At 45.6% G+C, this 14,876-nt stretch overlaps 1 protein-coding gene and 1 long non-coding RNA gene across 3 annotated transcripts in view; one reads left to right on the top strand and one right to left on the bottom strand.

The window, feature by feature from the left end:
• Window positions 1-14,876, top strand: part of AKT1 (AKT serine/threonine kinase 1) — a 122,289-nt gene that overhangs the window by 85,384 nt on the left and 22,029 nt on the right. For both annotated transcript variants that reach the window (XM_083519135.1, XM_083519136.1), the window contains exons 3-7: window positions 1,068-1,196; window positions 7,231-7,342; window positions 9,723-9,870; window positions 10,852-10,983; window positions 11,136-11,201. In XM_083519135.1, the coding sequence (XP_083375261.1) occupies window positions 1,068-1,196; window positions 7,231-7,342; window positions 9,723-9,870; window positions 10,852-10,983; window positions 11,136-11,201 (587 nt within the window). The remainder of the gene's footprint in view (window positions 1-1,067; window positions 1,197-7,230; window positions 7,343-9,722; window positions 9,871-10,851; window positions 10,984-11,135; window positions 11,202-14,876) is intronic.
• Window positions 1,699-3,653, bottom strand: LOC310686099. The gene is made up of 2 exons (XR_014515715.1): window positions 3,569-3,653; window positions 1,699-1,791 (listed from the first exon to the last, which is right to left on the bottom strand). It is a non-coding gene; the product is annotated as an uncharacterized lncRNA (long non-coding RNA).

Here is a 14,876-nt window from a genome sequence, read left to right as displayed (position 1 = left end):
GCAGAAGAAGTTAATGAAAGCTTATCCCATTATAAAAATGGGTTGGCCTTTTAATGTGCCGCAAGATTCTTCCTTGTTCTGTACCTGCCTTAAGAAGAAGAAGAAGAAGAAGAAGAAGAAGAAGAAGAAGAAGAAGAAGAAGAAGAATTTATTTATACCCCTCCCATCTGGCTGGGCTTCCCCAGCTACTCTGGGCGTCTTCCAACAAAATATTAAAATACAGTAATGCATCAAAAATGCTTTCTAGCAAAACGCTCTGTGACTGTGTGGAGGGAGGCCCCCTATGGGTCATACTGTGTCATTGCACACAACTGCAGGTTTCCTGTTGGCATGAGCCGTCACTCAGTGTGCTAGGTAAGCTTGGGGGACATGTTTCGCCTTCGCTGCAATTCCCTGCTGCATTTGGGGATATAGCTTATGGTTACCAGATGTCCCCGTTTCCCAGGGACAGTCCCCGGATTTACAAATCGGTCCCCATACAAAATTCTATCATTCCTACTGAAGTTGAAAAGTGTCCCTGGATTCTTTGGAAAAAATCTGGTAACCTTAATATAGCTCTTGCCCTAAAACAACAGGATAAGTGAACTAAAGGATAATTTAACTATTAAGTTACGTGGCGTAGTCTGGGTTCACCGTCGAGTTGGTGGTGTTGGTTTTCCTTTCTTAGTAGATTTGTATTCTGCTTTTCAACACAGGGCAGCTGGTTTGCATCCACTGTTAGTCCCTGTGTAGGGTGGACTATTTGAAATTTCTGCATGTGGCTAACTTGGTTTCATTTCACAGGTCTACTCAGGAACTTTGGTAGGTGCAAACCACACTGTTCACCTGCAGCAAGCCTTTTGGCTTCAGCGAAGTATTTTTTTCATTGGGCATTTTAGATTAGATTATCTGATTTCCACGTTTCATTTTAACCAGTTATATCTTACGAGTCTCCATTGCAACCTCATCCTTATGCACTGCTTAAAAACTGTGGTGCCAAGTGTTGTAGAAAAGGTTGGAACAAAACGAATATGATTATCCACATTTACCGGGCACTGTTTTGTTTTTCTTCACATCAACCTTTGCAGGGGAGTACATTAAAACATGGAGGCCAAGGTATTTCCTGTTGAAAAATGATGGAACGTTCATCGGCTACAAGGAGCGGCCGCAAGATGTGGACCAGAGAGAATCCCCCTTAAATAACTTTTCTGTGGCTCGTGAGTATTTTCTCAACAACCATCCTTTTACTGTTTCTTGCTTGCTTACTAAAACTTATTTGAAGCGTAATTTATCTGATTTGATGGTCTGTGGGGTTTGTAGCAGACTTGGTACCATGGGCATATTTAATTTATTTAGTTATACAGTCGTACCTTGGATCCTGAATGCCTTGTGAGTCGAACGTTTTGGCTCCCAAACGCTGCAAACTCGGAAGTCAGTGTTCCAGTTTGCAAATGTTCTTTGGAACGTCTGATACAGCTTCCGATTGGCTGCAGGAGCTTCCTGCAGCCAATCAGAAGCCGCGCTGGTTTCCGAACTTTTTGGAAGTCAAATGGACTTCCGGAATGGATTCTGTTTGACTTCCAAGGTACCACTGTATTTGTCACCCCACATAATGGGACTGTGTCATCTCTCAGTTGCTGCTTTGAGGATTGTTGTTGTTTGACAATCAAGTGGTATATAAATTTTATGAATTATTATTTTTAATTTCTTTTTAAAAACAACAACAACATGCACACCGGTGAGCAAGGGCTTCTTTCCAGCTGACAAACCAAAAAGTCAAGAGAGACATAACAAAAACACCTTCCAGACGACCTGTTGAAAAATAAAATCTGATTAAAAAATCCACAAGGCCACTCATTGATCGTAGGACCAGGAATCATATGACTATCAATCTCTTCGTTTCGCTGCAACAAAACCTGCCTTTTATTTCAGCCTCCTACATGGAATTCCTGGTCGCCTATAGGGCTTTTCTGGTAGCTATAGGTGACCAGGTATTTCATGCATGTGTATGAACTGGCCGGTGGTGGAGAAATGGACCGCTGTGTGCTCAGCATAGAAACCAAACAGGCCACTAGAAAAGGGTGCCGTCTTGTCCCCAGGGCTGTTTAAGATCCATATGAAGTCACTGCCCTGCTCTTGGTACAGGCCATCCATCAGGGCAACCCAAACTGCACCTGAACCCAGAAGGAAATGTAATTAATAAAGCAGCGTGGCTGGTAGTCCTGGGATTTTGCCCATTATTTTGTGCTTCTGAAAGCAGCCTGGTGTCCCAACTGCCTTCTCTGCATCATTCCTGCATCTCCCCCAGTTGTCTTAGAAAACCCTCTAGTGACAAATCGGAGATTGAAGGATCCTTTCTCGCTGATCTCAGTGTCATCAAAGGGGGAGCCAGTTTGACACCTCCACTGCATGGAAAGTTTCTCTCTCTCTCTCCCTCTCCCTCTCCCTTTCATTTTAAGTGTTTGGAGGCAGAGTAAATATTTTGACATTCTAGGAAGTCGCTTGTATAATGCCTGGTGCCTGTTACCCTCACAACAACAATTTGCATATGAATGCCTGGTTGTCTGTTCACATCAGCAACACTTTGCACTGTCCAACCTACCCTTCAAAGATCCAACCAACACAAACAAGTAATAGTTTTAACATTTACAGTGGTACCTCGCAAAACGAAAAACGCGCAAGACGAAAGAGTTTTCCGTTTTTTGAGTCGTTCCGCAAGACGAATTTCCCTATGGGCTTGCTTCGCAAGTTCTTGCGAGTTTGTTTCCTTTTTCTTAAAGCCGCTAAGCCGCTAATAGCCGTGCTTCGCAAGACGAAAAAACTCGCGGAACAGATAAATTTCATCTTGCGAGGCACCACTGTAACTCCTTTCCATGGGGAAATGGCAGGTGAGGAATAGGGGTGGGGGTAAGTTTGGGTTGGTGTTTTTTTGTTTGTTTTTTGTTTCTGGTTGTTTTTTCCCAGAATAGGCAATTAGGGACCAAACTGGTCCCTTAAGAAAAGTGGCGTAAGTTTGCATCTCAATGTACTGAAAAAACATCACCATCATCATAATTAATTATGTATATGCCGCCCTTCTGACGGGGGTGCCTCAGCCAGTCTGTGCGGCTTCCAGCAAATAGGAAAAACATAATAAAACATCAAACATTAAAAACTACCCTATACAGGGCTGTTTTCACATGTCTTCTAAAAGGCAGATAGTTGTTTATTTCCTTGACATCTGGTCGGAAGGCTTTCCACAGGGCGGGCGCCACTACTAAGAAGGCCCCCTGCCTGGCTCCCTGCAACCTCACTTCTCACAGTGAGGGAACCGCCAGAAGGCCCTTGGAGCTGGACCTCAGTGTCCGGGCTGAACGATGGGGGTGGAGACGCTCCTTCAGGTATACAGGGACGAGGCCATTTGGGGCTTTAAAAGTCAGCACCAACACTTTGAATTGCGCTTGGAAACGTAACACAACTCCATTGCAAAGAGCTTGTTGGGAACATCCTGGTATCAGTATACGCCATCCTTAGCGGCTGTTGGGGTTCAGGTAGTTGGTGCATTTGAACCTTCTCCTTCTCGTCCTGGTGTGCCAAGCTGTAACCTTACCTGGAAACTGCAGCTGGAAAGCTGCTAGCTATTTAAAAACAAAATCACGCCATGTCTCAGAATGCCCGATGTAGCATCGTCCCAGGAACATTGGAAAGAGCCTTGCTGGATCAGGCCAAGGGCCCACCTAATCCAGCATCCTGTTCTCACTGTGGCCAACTGGATTCCGACGTGAAGCCCAGGAGAAGGTTCATTTGGTGTCTTAACGCAGGCCTGTCCTAACTCACACTTCCAGAAACAACACAGCCATCCTTCGGAATCCCCAGTGCATTGCAAGTTTCCTTACTGCCAGTGCTGTTTAATTGGGTGGGGTGAGGCTGTAGTTCAGGAAGCACAACGAAGTGGCATAATTCCACCCCCCCCTCTTTTTTTTCTTTTAAAGTACCGTGCAAGTTTTCAGACGAAGCTTTCTCCCCTTCTTGATGCGTTTTGTAATGATTGAGCAGGGTAATTAGACAGCATATTGTTCACTAAACAAAACATTTCTGCGTGACATACTTGAATTATAGTGGTTATTAACTGACAAATCTCTATTATTCATCTTGCTGTGTGCTTTTAAGGACTGCTGGATCAGCAAGCTTAGCAAATATCAACGGGGCAGCGCTGATTTAGAGGAAACGTGTCGATTCTAAATGGCCTCATTCCTTTCCTTGTATCGAAAAGCAATAATAGGGTGTCATACTTGAGGTCAGAATAATTTCGACTGCTGCCGCATTTTCCTCCTCCTGTCTTGCTCTCCACACTTTTGCCAAGTTTTAGTCCAAGCTGGGATCGGCAGTGGCTGATTAATCTTGGCTTTTGTGTCTTCACCCCCCCCCCCAAATGCCAAATAGCAGGGGGTGGAAGTGCCTAGTGTCTTGTCTCCACAGTTGCCTTCGCTAGTTCTGGTGCTCTTCGGATATTTTGGACTACAGCTGTTCTGCCTGTGGCTGATGGGAGTTGTAGTCCAAACCAGAGAACGCTGCCCTAGCAGGTGCCATCTGTCTTTGCACCTGGGAAAATGGCTGCCTTGTTTCTCCATCAAGCCAAGGAAGAAAACAAACGCAAGGGATTGGTTCGTCGCAGAATTCTCCCAAGCCCTGATTGGGCAGTAGTAGACTTGGGGCATTGAGAGCCCCAAGCTGGCTGTAGATGGACTAACAGTCAAAGCAGAGGTTTTCAACCTTTTTGAGTCCACAGCTCCCTTGACCAACTACATCCTTTCTGTGGCCCCCTGTGGGGCTCAGGAGCCCAGTTATGCCACCCTTTGCCTGAAGAGCTGGCAACCTCTCACCCCTTTTCGAACACTCCCTTGTGGGGTGTTCCCTCAGCCTACCCTCTTTTCCCCTCTCCTTGAGAGTCCTCCGGGCAGCTGCTGCTGCTACCCCTGGTCTCTGAACTGCCCCCCACCCCAAAGAGAGGTGCCTCCTCACACTGCCCCACAGGGGCCTGGGAAGCACCCCTGGCCATCCCCAGAGGCAACATTTGCCTGCTGAGCAGCCAGGGCTGCTGCAACAAACAGCCTTGCAAGCCTTTGGGAGGCAGAGATGCAAGAGGGCATCAGAGGAGGGAGGGAAGGAAAGAGGAACAGAGGCCAGTGTTGCCCGCGGCATCCCTGACCATCATTCAAGGCAGCCCAGGGTGGCACGGCACTCTGGTTGAAAACCACTGGTCCAGAGTCAAGAAAACCCTGGAAGGAGATTTGTATGCGCCCCTGTTGAGTGGGTGAGGTGACACCCACGACTGCAGACTTGTGATGACCAGTGCTTTTCCCCAAGAATAGTAAGTGCCGGAACTCACCATGAGGTTGTTACAGTAAGTCCCAAGGCGACTTGGGGGGCAGGCCTTAACAGATGCTGGTGCCCCTGATTCTGGTGCAGGTCAGTTAAATGCAATGCTTTTTTTCTAGGAAAAGAGGTGCCAGAACTCACTATGAACACCTCCCTTATTCTCTTATAATGGCGCCCACCTAAGAGGTGCTGGTTCTGACACACTGGAAAAAAGCACAGGTGATGACAGCGCCTCTGGCTCTTCCTGCATTTCCAGTTTTTAACACTCCCAGATTTAGCAGAATTAGGGCATTTGTGTGCTGATCTCACTAAAGCGCGTCTTTCATTCTTCATTACTGATTTAATGCACTTTTAAAACCTAATTGCACTCCCTTTAGTAGGACGCCGTGTAACCTTGGTGTGCCGTGAATGAAAAACTAGATGATCTTGCCATAAAAAAAAAAAGTACTCGTTGAGAAGCTTCACAATTTCAGCAGCAAATGAGGCATAAACTATACGGTCCAAAATGCCTCATCTAAAGGAGGATGAAAGGGCAGGGCGGGTTGTGGAGAAAACTCAGCCAATGGCAATAAATATTTAATCTAGCTGTAAGTGTGCAAATTAAAAGCTTTTAGTTTTAAAAGCAGGCGTGCTCTTTAAGTTGCCGCATTAATAGAACCACCCTTGGCCAGCGTGTGCTCATGGCACATATCCAAAGAGCTAGTGGTTTGCAAGTTGAGTGAGTTATATTCTCTTGATAGCGGATTTGTGTTCATATCTTCATGAATACTCTGAGGTTTCAAGCAACACTGTGTAAGCAAGAGTGCTTTCTGGATCAAAAGTCAATTCAGCGTGTGGTATTAAAATGAAACGGGTGGGGGAATTGTTTAGTATTTTTAAACAACAACAACAACAAATCTCTTGTTGGCTGCCAGTGACATAGGCACAATGCACAACTTGGAGATCTCACACTCTTTTAAAAAAAATCACCACACACTACAAGAGAGAGGGTAGGGAACTTCAGAAATGTTTTAAAACCTGCTTTTGGGGTCTGCTCTTGCACAAAGCGGGGTGCAAGAAAAATGAATGGCACAAAAGACAGTATAGATCAATGGGGGGGGGGTCAACTCAAGGGCCACGTTCTCGGCTGGGCAGCCTTCCAAAGGCCACATGCCAAGGGTATGTTAGAAAGTGCCTGGGCAGTGCCTGACCGAAATGTCATACGCCGGATGAGTGGCTTTGAAAAAAGTGTCCCTTGGAGGCAGACATTTTTAAGGGTCAATGTTTTATTATGTTTTTATATGTGCTGGAAGCCGCCCAGAGTGGCTGGGGAAACCCAGCCAGATGTGCAGGGTATAAAATTATTGTTATTTAGTGAATAACGTAACTTTTTGTATCCCTGCCTCCTGATGGGTGGACCCAGGATAAATTGTGCCAGCTCATTTTATACAAGTCGCAGAATCCAGTTTTTCTTGGTGCAGAATTTCAGTTTTGTGAGCACAGAATTCTTTTTTTGTGGTGGCGGGGTGTGTGTGTGTGTGTTGAGGTTAAAGCATGGCACGCGTACAGGCGCCAAATCTTCGCAGAAATCTGGGGCACTTCCTCTGTGCCACGCTAAACTTCTGTCCTGCAGATTGCGGAAAACGTACGACGCCAGCCGATCTTAATCTTTGGCCAGGCAGAATTTCCAGCGGCCGTATTCTGCACTGTCAAGAGTGCAGCATCTTGAAGGCATCCCATCCACCCGGCTGTTCTGTTTGCTCTTCTCAGCCGGCGGCTGCCCCTCTCCCGAAGAGCTACTTGCGGAGATTTCCACGCCTGATTAATCGCAACAGTTTGTTAGATAAGAATAAAGACAAATGATTATTTAAACCTGCTTACGTACCATGACTTCCCTCCCTCGATCTGTGCTAGAGTGCCAGTTGATGAAGACGGAGAGACCCAAACCAAACACATTCATCATCCGGTGCCTGCAGTGGACTACAGTAATTGAAAGAACGTTTCATGTGGAGACTCCGGAGGAGCGGTATGTCTCGTTCAGACTTAAATACAAAGGCAACTTGCAAAAAAAGCAGATGTAAACGTTCAGCGTTATTAAGAGCGCGCCTTCTTCTCCAGAGCTTTGCTTTGTTTATGACGAGCTCTGGTGCTGTGGGTTTTAAAGAGTCTCATTTCCCACTTGGGTGGGGGTGGATTAGAGGTTCTTGCAGAAGGAACTGATTGGGGGGTGGGTGGGTGTGTACACACATGCACACAAACTTGGAGATGAACTGGGGAGGGAGTCCAGAAATGCTCTCCCCTCCAGGCCCATCTGTTTGGCCCCCTCAGAAGGTGGTGGACTCTCCTTCCTTGTAGATTTTTAAACAGAGGTTGAGTGGCCATCTGTCACGGGCACTTGAGTTATTTATTATTATTACTATATCCAGTGGTACCTCGGGTTAAGAACTTAATTTGTTCTGGAGGTCCGTTCTTAACCTGAAACTGTTCTGAACCTGAGGTACCGCTTTAGCTAATGGGGCCTCCCGCTGCCGCCGCATTGCTGGCATGCAATTTCTGTTCACATCCTGAAGTAAAGTTCTTAACCTGAGGTAATATTTCGGGGTTAGCAGAGTCTGTAGCCTGAAGCGTCTGTAACCCGAGGTACCACTGTATTAAATTTTTATACTGCCCTATACTCGTAGATATCGGACGTTAACGCTTCAATATAAAAAGCACAGGATACATGATAAAATTAAGAACAGAAGCAAACCAATAACCCCCTCTTCCACAACACATTTAACAGTGCATCAGACGTTCACGAGCCAAAGGCCTGGCTAAAGAGGAACGTTTTCACCTGGCACCTAAAGGAATAGAATGAAGGCACCAGCTAAGCCTTCCTGGGGAGAGCATTCCACAAACAGGGAGCCATAGGTGATATTCCCTGCATTGGTGGGGGGGGGGGTGGACTAGATAAGCCACAGGGGCCCCTTCTAATTCTGCAGTTCTCTGATTCTATCAGGTAATGGGCAGGTGGGAGCACTTCTTCAAATTCTCCCCATCTGTACCTCTGCAGAGGTTTGAAGGAGAAATGCAGAGAGGAGAGCGATATGCCTTTCATTTCATTTCATTTTTAGTTTATTTTACAACACATACACGCTTCTCAAACTAAACAAAATAATAATAATGTCCAACCAAAAAAACACAAATGAACAAAAAACAAAAAGATACAAATAAAACATAACAATGTACGGAAACTTATACAAAACAACTTGACCACGAAATATATGTACACACCATATTTCAACTCTTCTTTTCTTCCAATTGACTTCCTTCATCCTCAACACGGTTCTCTTTTCAATTTTTGGTAAACTGTCTCCTTTTTAGTTTTTTATTATCCCTTATACTTTCTGTTTTTAACTTAAGCACCATAAATTATTTCAAAGCCTAGAGTGAGGGGTGCTTCACCACCCATTGTCTGATAGGTGGGTGGGAGAGCCTGCGTGGCATAATGACTTGGGAGAGCCGGGTTCAAATCCCCACTCAGCTGCGAAACTCAGTGGGTGACCCTGGGCCAGTCACCATCTCTTCACCTAACCTCTGTTGCGATGCGTCCAAGGGAACGGCGGCAATTGGCAGACCCCCAGCTGGCTCCAGCCCACCGGCTGACAGCCAGTCGAACTCCAGTCCTTGGTTCTACATCAAAAGTGCGACTCAGAGATTCAGAAGCCTTTCAGAAGCTGAGCACGCAAGCCAGCAGAGATAACAAACTCTTCGCGACGGAAGGCTGGACAGAGGCATATGTAAAGCATATTTACAAGCAGTTTATTCGGCATAGATCAGGACAAAGAAAACATGTCTGCTCTCTTTCATGTCCAAGAGAAGAAGCATAAGCAAAAGCTATACACAAACGGAAGTTCCCAGCAAGCTGTGCTGGAATGTAAACAGGCATGTGACATGCAACAGCTGCACACATCTGTTTAGGTGAAACCGAACATCAATAGCCTAACAACCTCTACTTCACAGCGTTCTTGTGAGGATGAAATTGGAAGGGGGAGAACCATGTATACCACTTTGAGATCCTTGGAAGAAAAAAGATGCTATATAAATGTAAAAAATAAAGGAATAGCCAGGAGCTTTAAGTTCCATCCTTACCTGCCTCATTCCTGACATCATGTCAGGAATGGGGCATGAAAACTGCCCCACAAGCCAACTAGGGAGAACTGGGTTACCCAAGTGTAGATCTAAGCCAGGTGTGGGAACCTTTGGCCCCCCAGATGTTGCCAAACTGCGGCTTCATGAGTTTGTGTTTATGTCAGCATTCTTTTCAAAATACCTGGAGCCCACCTGTGCTTTAGCAGCTTTTTAAGCAATGATGGGATATGCTTGTGGTGGGCAGGAATCTGAATTGTGACTGCTTGTTTGTTTAGGGATGAATGGACAAAAGCCATCCAAACCGTAGCAGACAGCCTTAAGAAACAAGAAGAGGAAATAATGGATTTTCGATCTGGTTCGCCCAGTGATAATTCAGGCGCCGAAGAAATGGAAATTTCTATGACAAAGCCAAAACACAAAGTAGTAAGTATTGGGGTTGAGGTGGGTTTTCTCGCCCAAGCATTAACATTCCCTGTGGCCTGTGTTGCTACAGAGCCAGAGGTAGCCAACTAGGTGTGCCTTCCTAGTGGTCGGGGAACAACTGAAGAAAAGGCCCATTCTCTTATGGAGGGGGCACAGGTCGGTTCATATGGCAAGGCAGTCCTGGAGGTATTGCAGTCCTGAGCAGTTTAGGAATTTTTATAGGTCAAAAGCAGCACTTTGAATTGGGCCTGGAAACTAGTTGGCATCTAGTGTAGTCAGGCCAGGATCGGTGTAATATGCTCAAATCTTCTTGCCCCAGCGAGCAACCTGGCTGCTGAATTTTTTTACATACGTGTGTGTGTGTGTGTGTGTGTGAACAATCTTCAGAGACCGCGCCACACACGGCACCGTAATCATTCAGCGTTAAGAAGCATTTTCATGTCTCCATGAATTGAGTTCTTTCTCAGGCTGATCCCACTGTTTCGTGAGAGGGCCATTCTTTATCTGTGTCTTCTCGACGGTGGTTGGCAAAGACTCTCCTTTAAGTCTCCACACAAAATGGGCAACACCCCATTTAAATGAGGGTTATATTGGGAGCACTATTGGGAAAACCTGCAAGCACCTTCTAAACCTCTGGGAAACCCTTGATAAACCCTTTAAAAAACCAGCAGCGCTCCTGGGATTGCGCTAGCAAAGGCTCATGGGATTGTCAGACACTTTTTTCATGCTATTTTTGTCGTTCTCACACTCTTTTGGGGGCCGTTTTTGCCCCTTCAAGTGCCGCTTCTAGGTTTGCAGCAATGCGCGCATGCGTGGTTGCGAGCGGCTCAAATGAGCGTAAACGGGGAGTTGCCTGTATATACACACGTACATATATAAATAAAGGATTCCTCAATGTTGTCATTCATTTTGCTTTGTTCAAATATTTCGGGACGTTGGCCTGTAAGCCTCTTAACCACCTTTGAAACGTGTCTTCAACAGACTATGACTGAATTTGAGTATCTTAAGCTTCTGGGGAAAGGTACCTTTGGAAAGGTGATCCTGGTAAAAGAAAAAGCAACCGGGCGGTATTACGCCATGAAAATTCTGAAGAAGGAAGTCATTGTCGCAAAGGTAAGCGCTTTGTTTTTTAAAAATGTTTAGATTAATTTTGTAAGATTTTGGGGGAGGGCTATAACAGTTAACAGGTTTCATCTATATATTCATCAAAGTAATATCAGTCCAATAGCTGTTGTTCACTCACGACTTACTGGGTTGTTCTTCAGGATGAAGTGGCTCATACGCTGACAGAAAACCGTGTTTTGCAGAACTCTAGACATCCTTTCTTAACGGTATGTGTTCTCTCTTAAGGGCAGCCCATAATCTGTGAGATGGGTGTGCGTGCGTGCCTTGGTCGTTTTCATTAATAGGAACCTTGGAGCCATATGTTTTTCCAAATCAGAGAATGGTAGATTTAAGTACTTGATGGCATGCCAGCCATTTCCCCATTGATTGTAATGGGATTCAGAGCTGCTTTGCGCATAGCACAGCTGCATGGATATTTCCCTCTACTAAATGCCCAAATGTGAAGGGGAAGATGCCTTCTCTTAAACACACAGGCCTCATTCAGGCAACCAAATCTTGGCATAGGAATCTTGAGTTATTATCTTGCCTCCCACCCCTACCCCCATGGTTCAGCCCCTTTGTTCTTCCCTTTGTAGCAAGAACAGGCAAACCATGAAGCCTTCTATTAACCACAGTTTCCAGTTCCATCAGAAATGGGAAACGATGGATGATTGCTTCAAAATAAGTCAGGATATTGTCGACTTCAGATTGCAGCTAAATATTCCAGCTTGTTTCAGACTCGTTTACTGTAGTTTCCCCATTTGTACAAAACAGGGAAGTAGAGCTAAAGTAGGATTTCCTGGCTTGCTCGTGCCTTCCTTCATGGCGGCACTAAATGGGTTGCATGCCTGGCCAAAAAACTTGTTTATATCTCAGTTTATTAAGCCAAGATATGATCTTCCAAAGATGGCCGTGACGGTCCTGTTGGTTACAGCCAACCAGCACTTTGACCACTCTTGTTTATTTTTAAGAGTGTGTGTCTGCCTCTTGTACTTCACATGCACACAGTAGAACAATGGCTTCTAAACTCACCCCCCCCCATTGACCACTTGAAAATTGAGATTTTGCCTTAATGTTTTTTTTTCTGCCTACTGTGACAGCCTGTTATGGTGCACTGTGCTAGATGCTGCATGATTTTTAATTCTCATTTTATTGCTCCTTTATTGTGAATCATTGTGTGTGTGTGTGTGTGTGTGTGTGTGTGTGTTTGTGTGTGAGATGCAGAAATCACAATGTGAAGCTAGCCAGTGTCTCAACATCACTCCATCCTTATTTCAGACATTGTGATATATCAATATATTGTGATGTTTAGCTGGTGATATATCAGAGTGTTGAAAACCAGATATCGCCCATTCCTACTCCCCACAGGCGTCTAGTTGGCCAATGTAAGACCAGGGTGCTGGCCTGATCCAACAGGGCACCACTTACCTACTTAGCAAAACCCTCTCTCTCTCTATCTGCCACCCCTTTTCCCCTTGATGTTCCTCCTCCTTGCCACACGCATGAAGTTAAGGCAAGTGCCACATGAAATGCGCTAAGATCCACATGTGACCCACCACAAACTGACAGCCCCTGAACTAGCAGATCTCAGGGCCAGAGATATAGATAGATAGATAGATAGATAGATAGATAGATAGATAGATGATAGATAGATAGATAGATAGATGATAGATAGATGATAGATAGATAGATGATAGATATAGATAGATAGATAGATAGATAGATAGATAGATAGATAGATAGATAGAGTGGTACCTTGGGTTACATACGCTTCAGGTTACAGACTCCCCTAACCCAGAAATAGTGCTTCAGGTTAAGAACTTTGCTTCAGGATGAGAACAGAAATTGTGCTCTGGCGGTGCGACGGCAGCAGGAGGCCCCATTAGCTAAAATGGTGCTTCAGGTTAAGAACGGACCTCCAGAAGGAATTAAGTACTTAACCTGAGGTACCACTGTAGATAGATAGATGATAGATAGATAGATAGATAGATAGATAGATAGATAGATAGATGATAGAGATAGATAGATGATAGAGATAGATAGATAGATAGATAGATAGATAGATAGATAGATAGATAGATAGATGATAGATATATTTAAGTCTTGTTACGTATCCCCAAAAAATGGTGCCTGTAAAACCCGTTATTATTTATGGAGATGTTTATTTTTATCTAAAGCCAAAGCAGTGACTCCCTCTCTGGCTCTGAAACCCCAGCTGTAACTTCTGGGCTGCAGCCCAAGCAAAACAAAATGGACTGTACGTCAAACCAAGCTGGCGGTTCTCATGATGTAGGAATGCGTGTGACGTGAGGGAAGGGCACCAGCCCTTGTGAGTGGAGTGGGGGGGGAGGACGAACGAGGGGGAGAGAGATTCCCCTTCCCCAGTCCCTCTTTCACCTTCCAAGTTAGTGACTTGAGAGCGGATTTATGTGGATGGAATGCCTCCGCTGGGCAGCTGCCATCCATGGAACTGCAGCAAAGAGCTGGATAATGATGGTAATTTATGGATGAGAGCAGCAAATTTCACAGTGAGCCGCAGAGGATTTCCTGCGTTGACCAAGTACCGCCACACATCATAGGGTTGTCCGTGGAAAGACCCCCATTTCTCAGGCTGAACTGTACGCACTTTGTCTCTCGGCTCAGTCTGGGTCCTTCATCCCCTTAAGTTGCAGGCCGTTCAGATTCAAAACAGCCCTAAGTCATGGCTCTGCATCAGTTTTAAATATCCCTAAGGTAAGGGGCAAATTCACGTGGTCCAACGCCCCTCCCAGCCTCCTAAGACACTGGGCATTCAGGTTGGAAATCTCTGTCCTGGCCGTTTAGGCCGAAAATACCCATCTTCCTCACAGTGGGTTGCGGCTGGTACATCTCTCGGCTCACCCTGGGTCCTGACTCCTGCTCTCTGGAGGTGAAACGCAACAAATCTGAACCTTGGAAGATTCAGGACAGGCGAAAGGAAGCAGTTGTTCACACGGCGCATAGTGAGGAACTGCAGAACTCCCACAAGATGTTTGCAATGGCCGCCATCTTGTACGGCTTTGAAAGAGGATTGGATAAATGAATGAATGGAGAGTAAGGCTGGCTGTGTCTGCTAGCCACGATGACTTGTATTCTACAAGTCCTCCCAATTGTGGATTGGGAAGGGAGGCTTCGTGTTGCTGCCCGTCAACACTTAGGCAGTGACTACAAGCCTGCTGGGTTTAGTTCCCCAGAAACACGGCCTACCAGGATTGAGGGGACCCAGGCTTCGCTCTTCTAGCCAGATCCATTTCCCCACCTCCGCTGTAGCAAATCCAGCCAGCTACATCTCAGGCTTTTCCCATCCGGCTTCTGGATCAGGAATTGGGTGTCAGTATTCCTCTGTAGATGAAACCCAATATCTTTTTGAAGCTTGAGTTAGGAGTAAGGGTAGGGGATGAGATGAGATATCCCAAGATTATTTCATGGCTTTTATTATTTTATCGCATTTGTTTCCCTCCCTCTCACAAGGGAGCGCAGAGCAGCTTAGAACTTAAGGCGATAGAAATACATAGAATCACAGAATTGCAGAGTGGGAAGGGACCCCAAAAAGTCATCTAGTCCAACCCTTGTAACACAGCCAAGTCTGGAACAGCGCACACACTTTGTTAAATGGCAAATAGGTTTTAGGAGTTCACCTAAACATGGCCTGATTTCAGCTGGTGGGCATGGAGTTCCATAAATGTGGAGCCACCACCAAGAATGCCCCGTCCTGCGGTACTATCCATACCACACCTCCCACTGATGGAAGCAGGGTGTGGATTATCCTCAAAAGGCAGATTCCAGGTTGCAATGTGTGTGTGTTTGTGTGTGTCTCAAAGATTGTAGATGCTGTCTTTCAATCACGTGGTGTCCAAGACAATTTGACAGCAGATTAAAACAGT

The sequence above is a fragment of the Podarcis liolepis genome (genome assembly GCF_965112155.1).
Source record: "Podarcis liolepis genome assembly, chromosome: 1".
NCBI classification, from domain to species: Eukaryota; Metazoa; Chordata; class Lepidosauria; order Squamata; family Lacertidae; genus Podarcis; species Podarcis liolepis.
The sequence above is the reverse complement of the archived record's forward strand: the minus strand, read 5'-3'. Positions and strand labels throughout refer to the sequence as shown.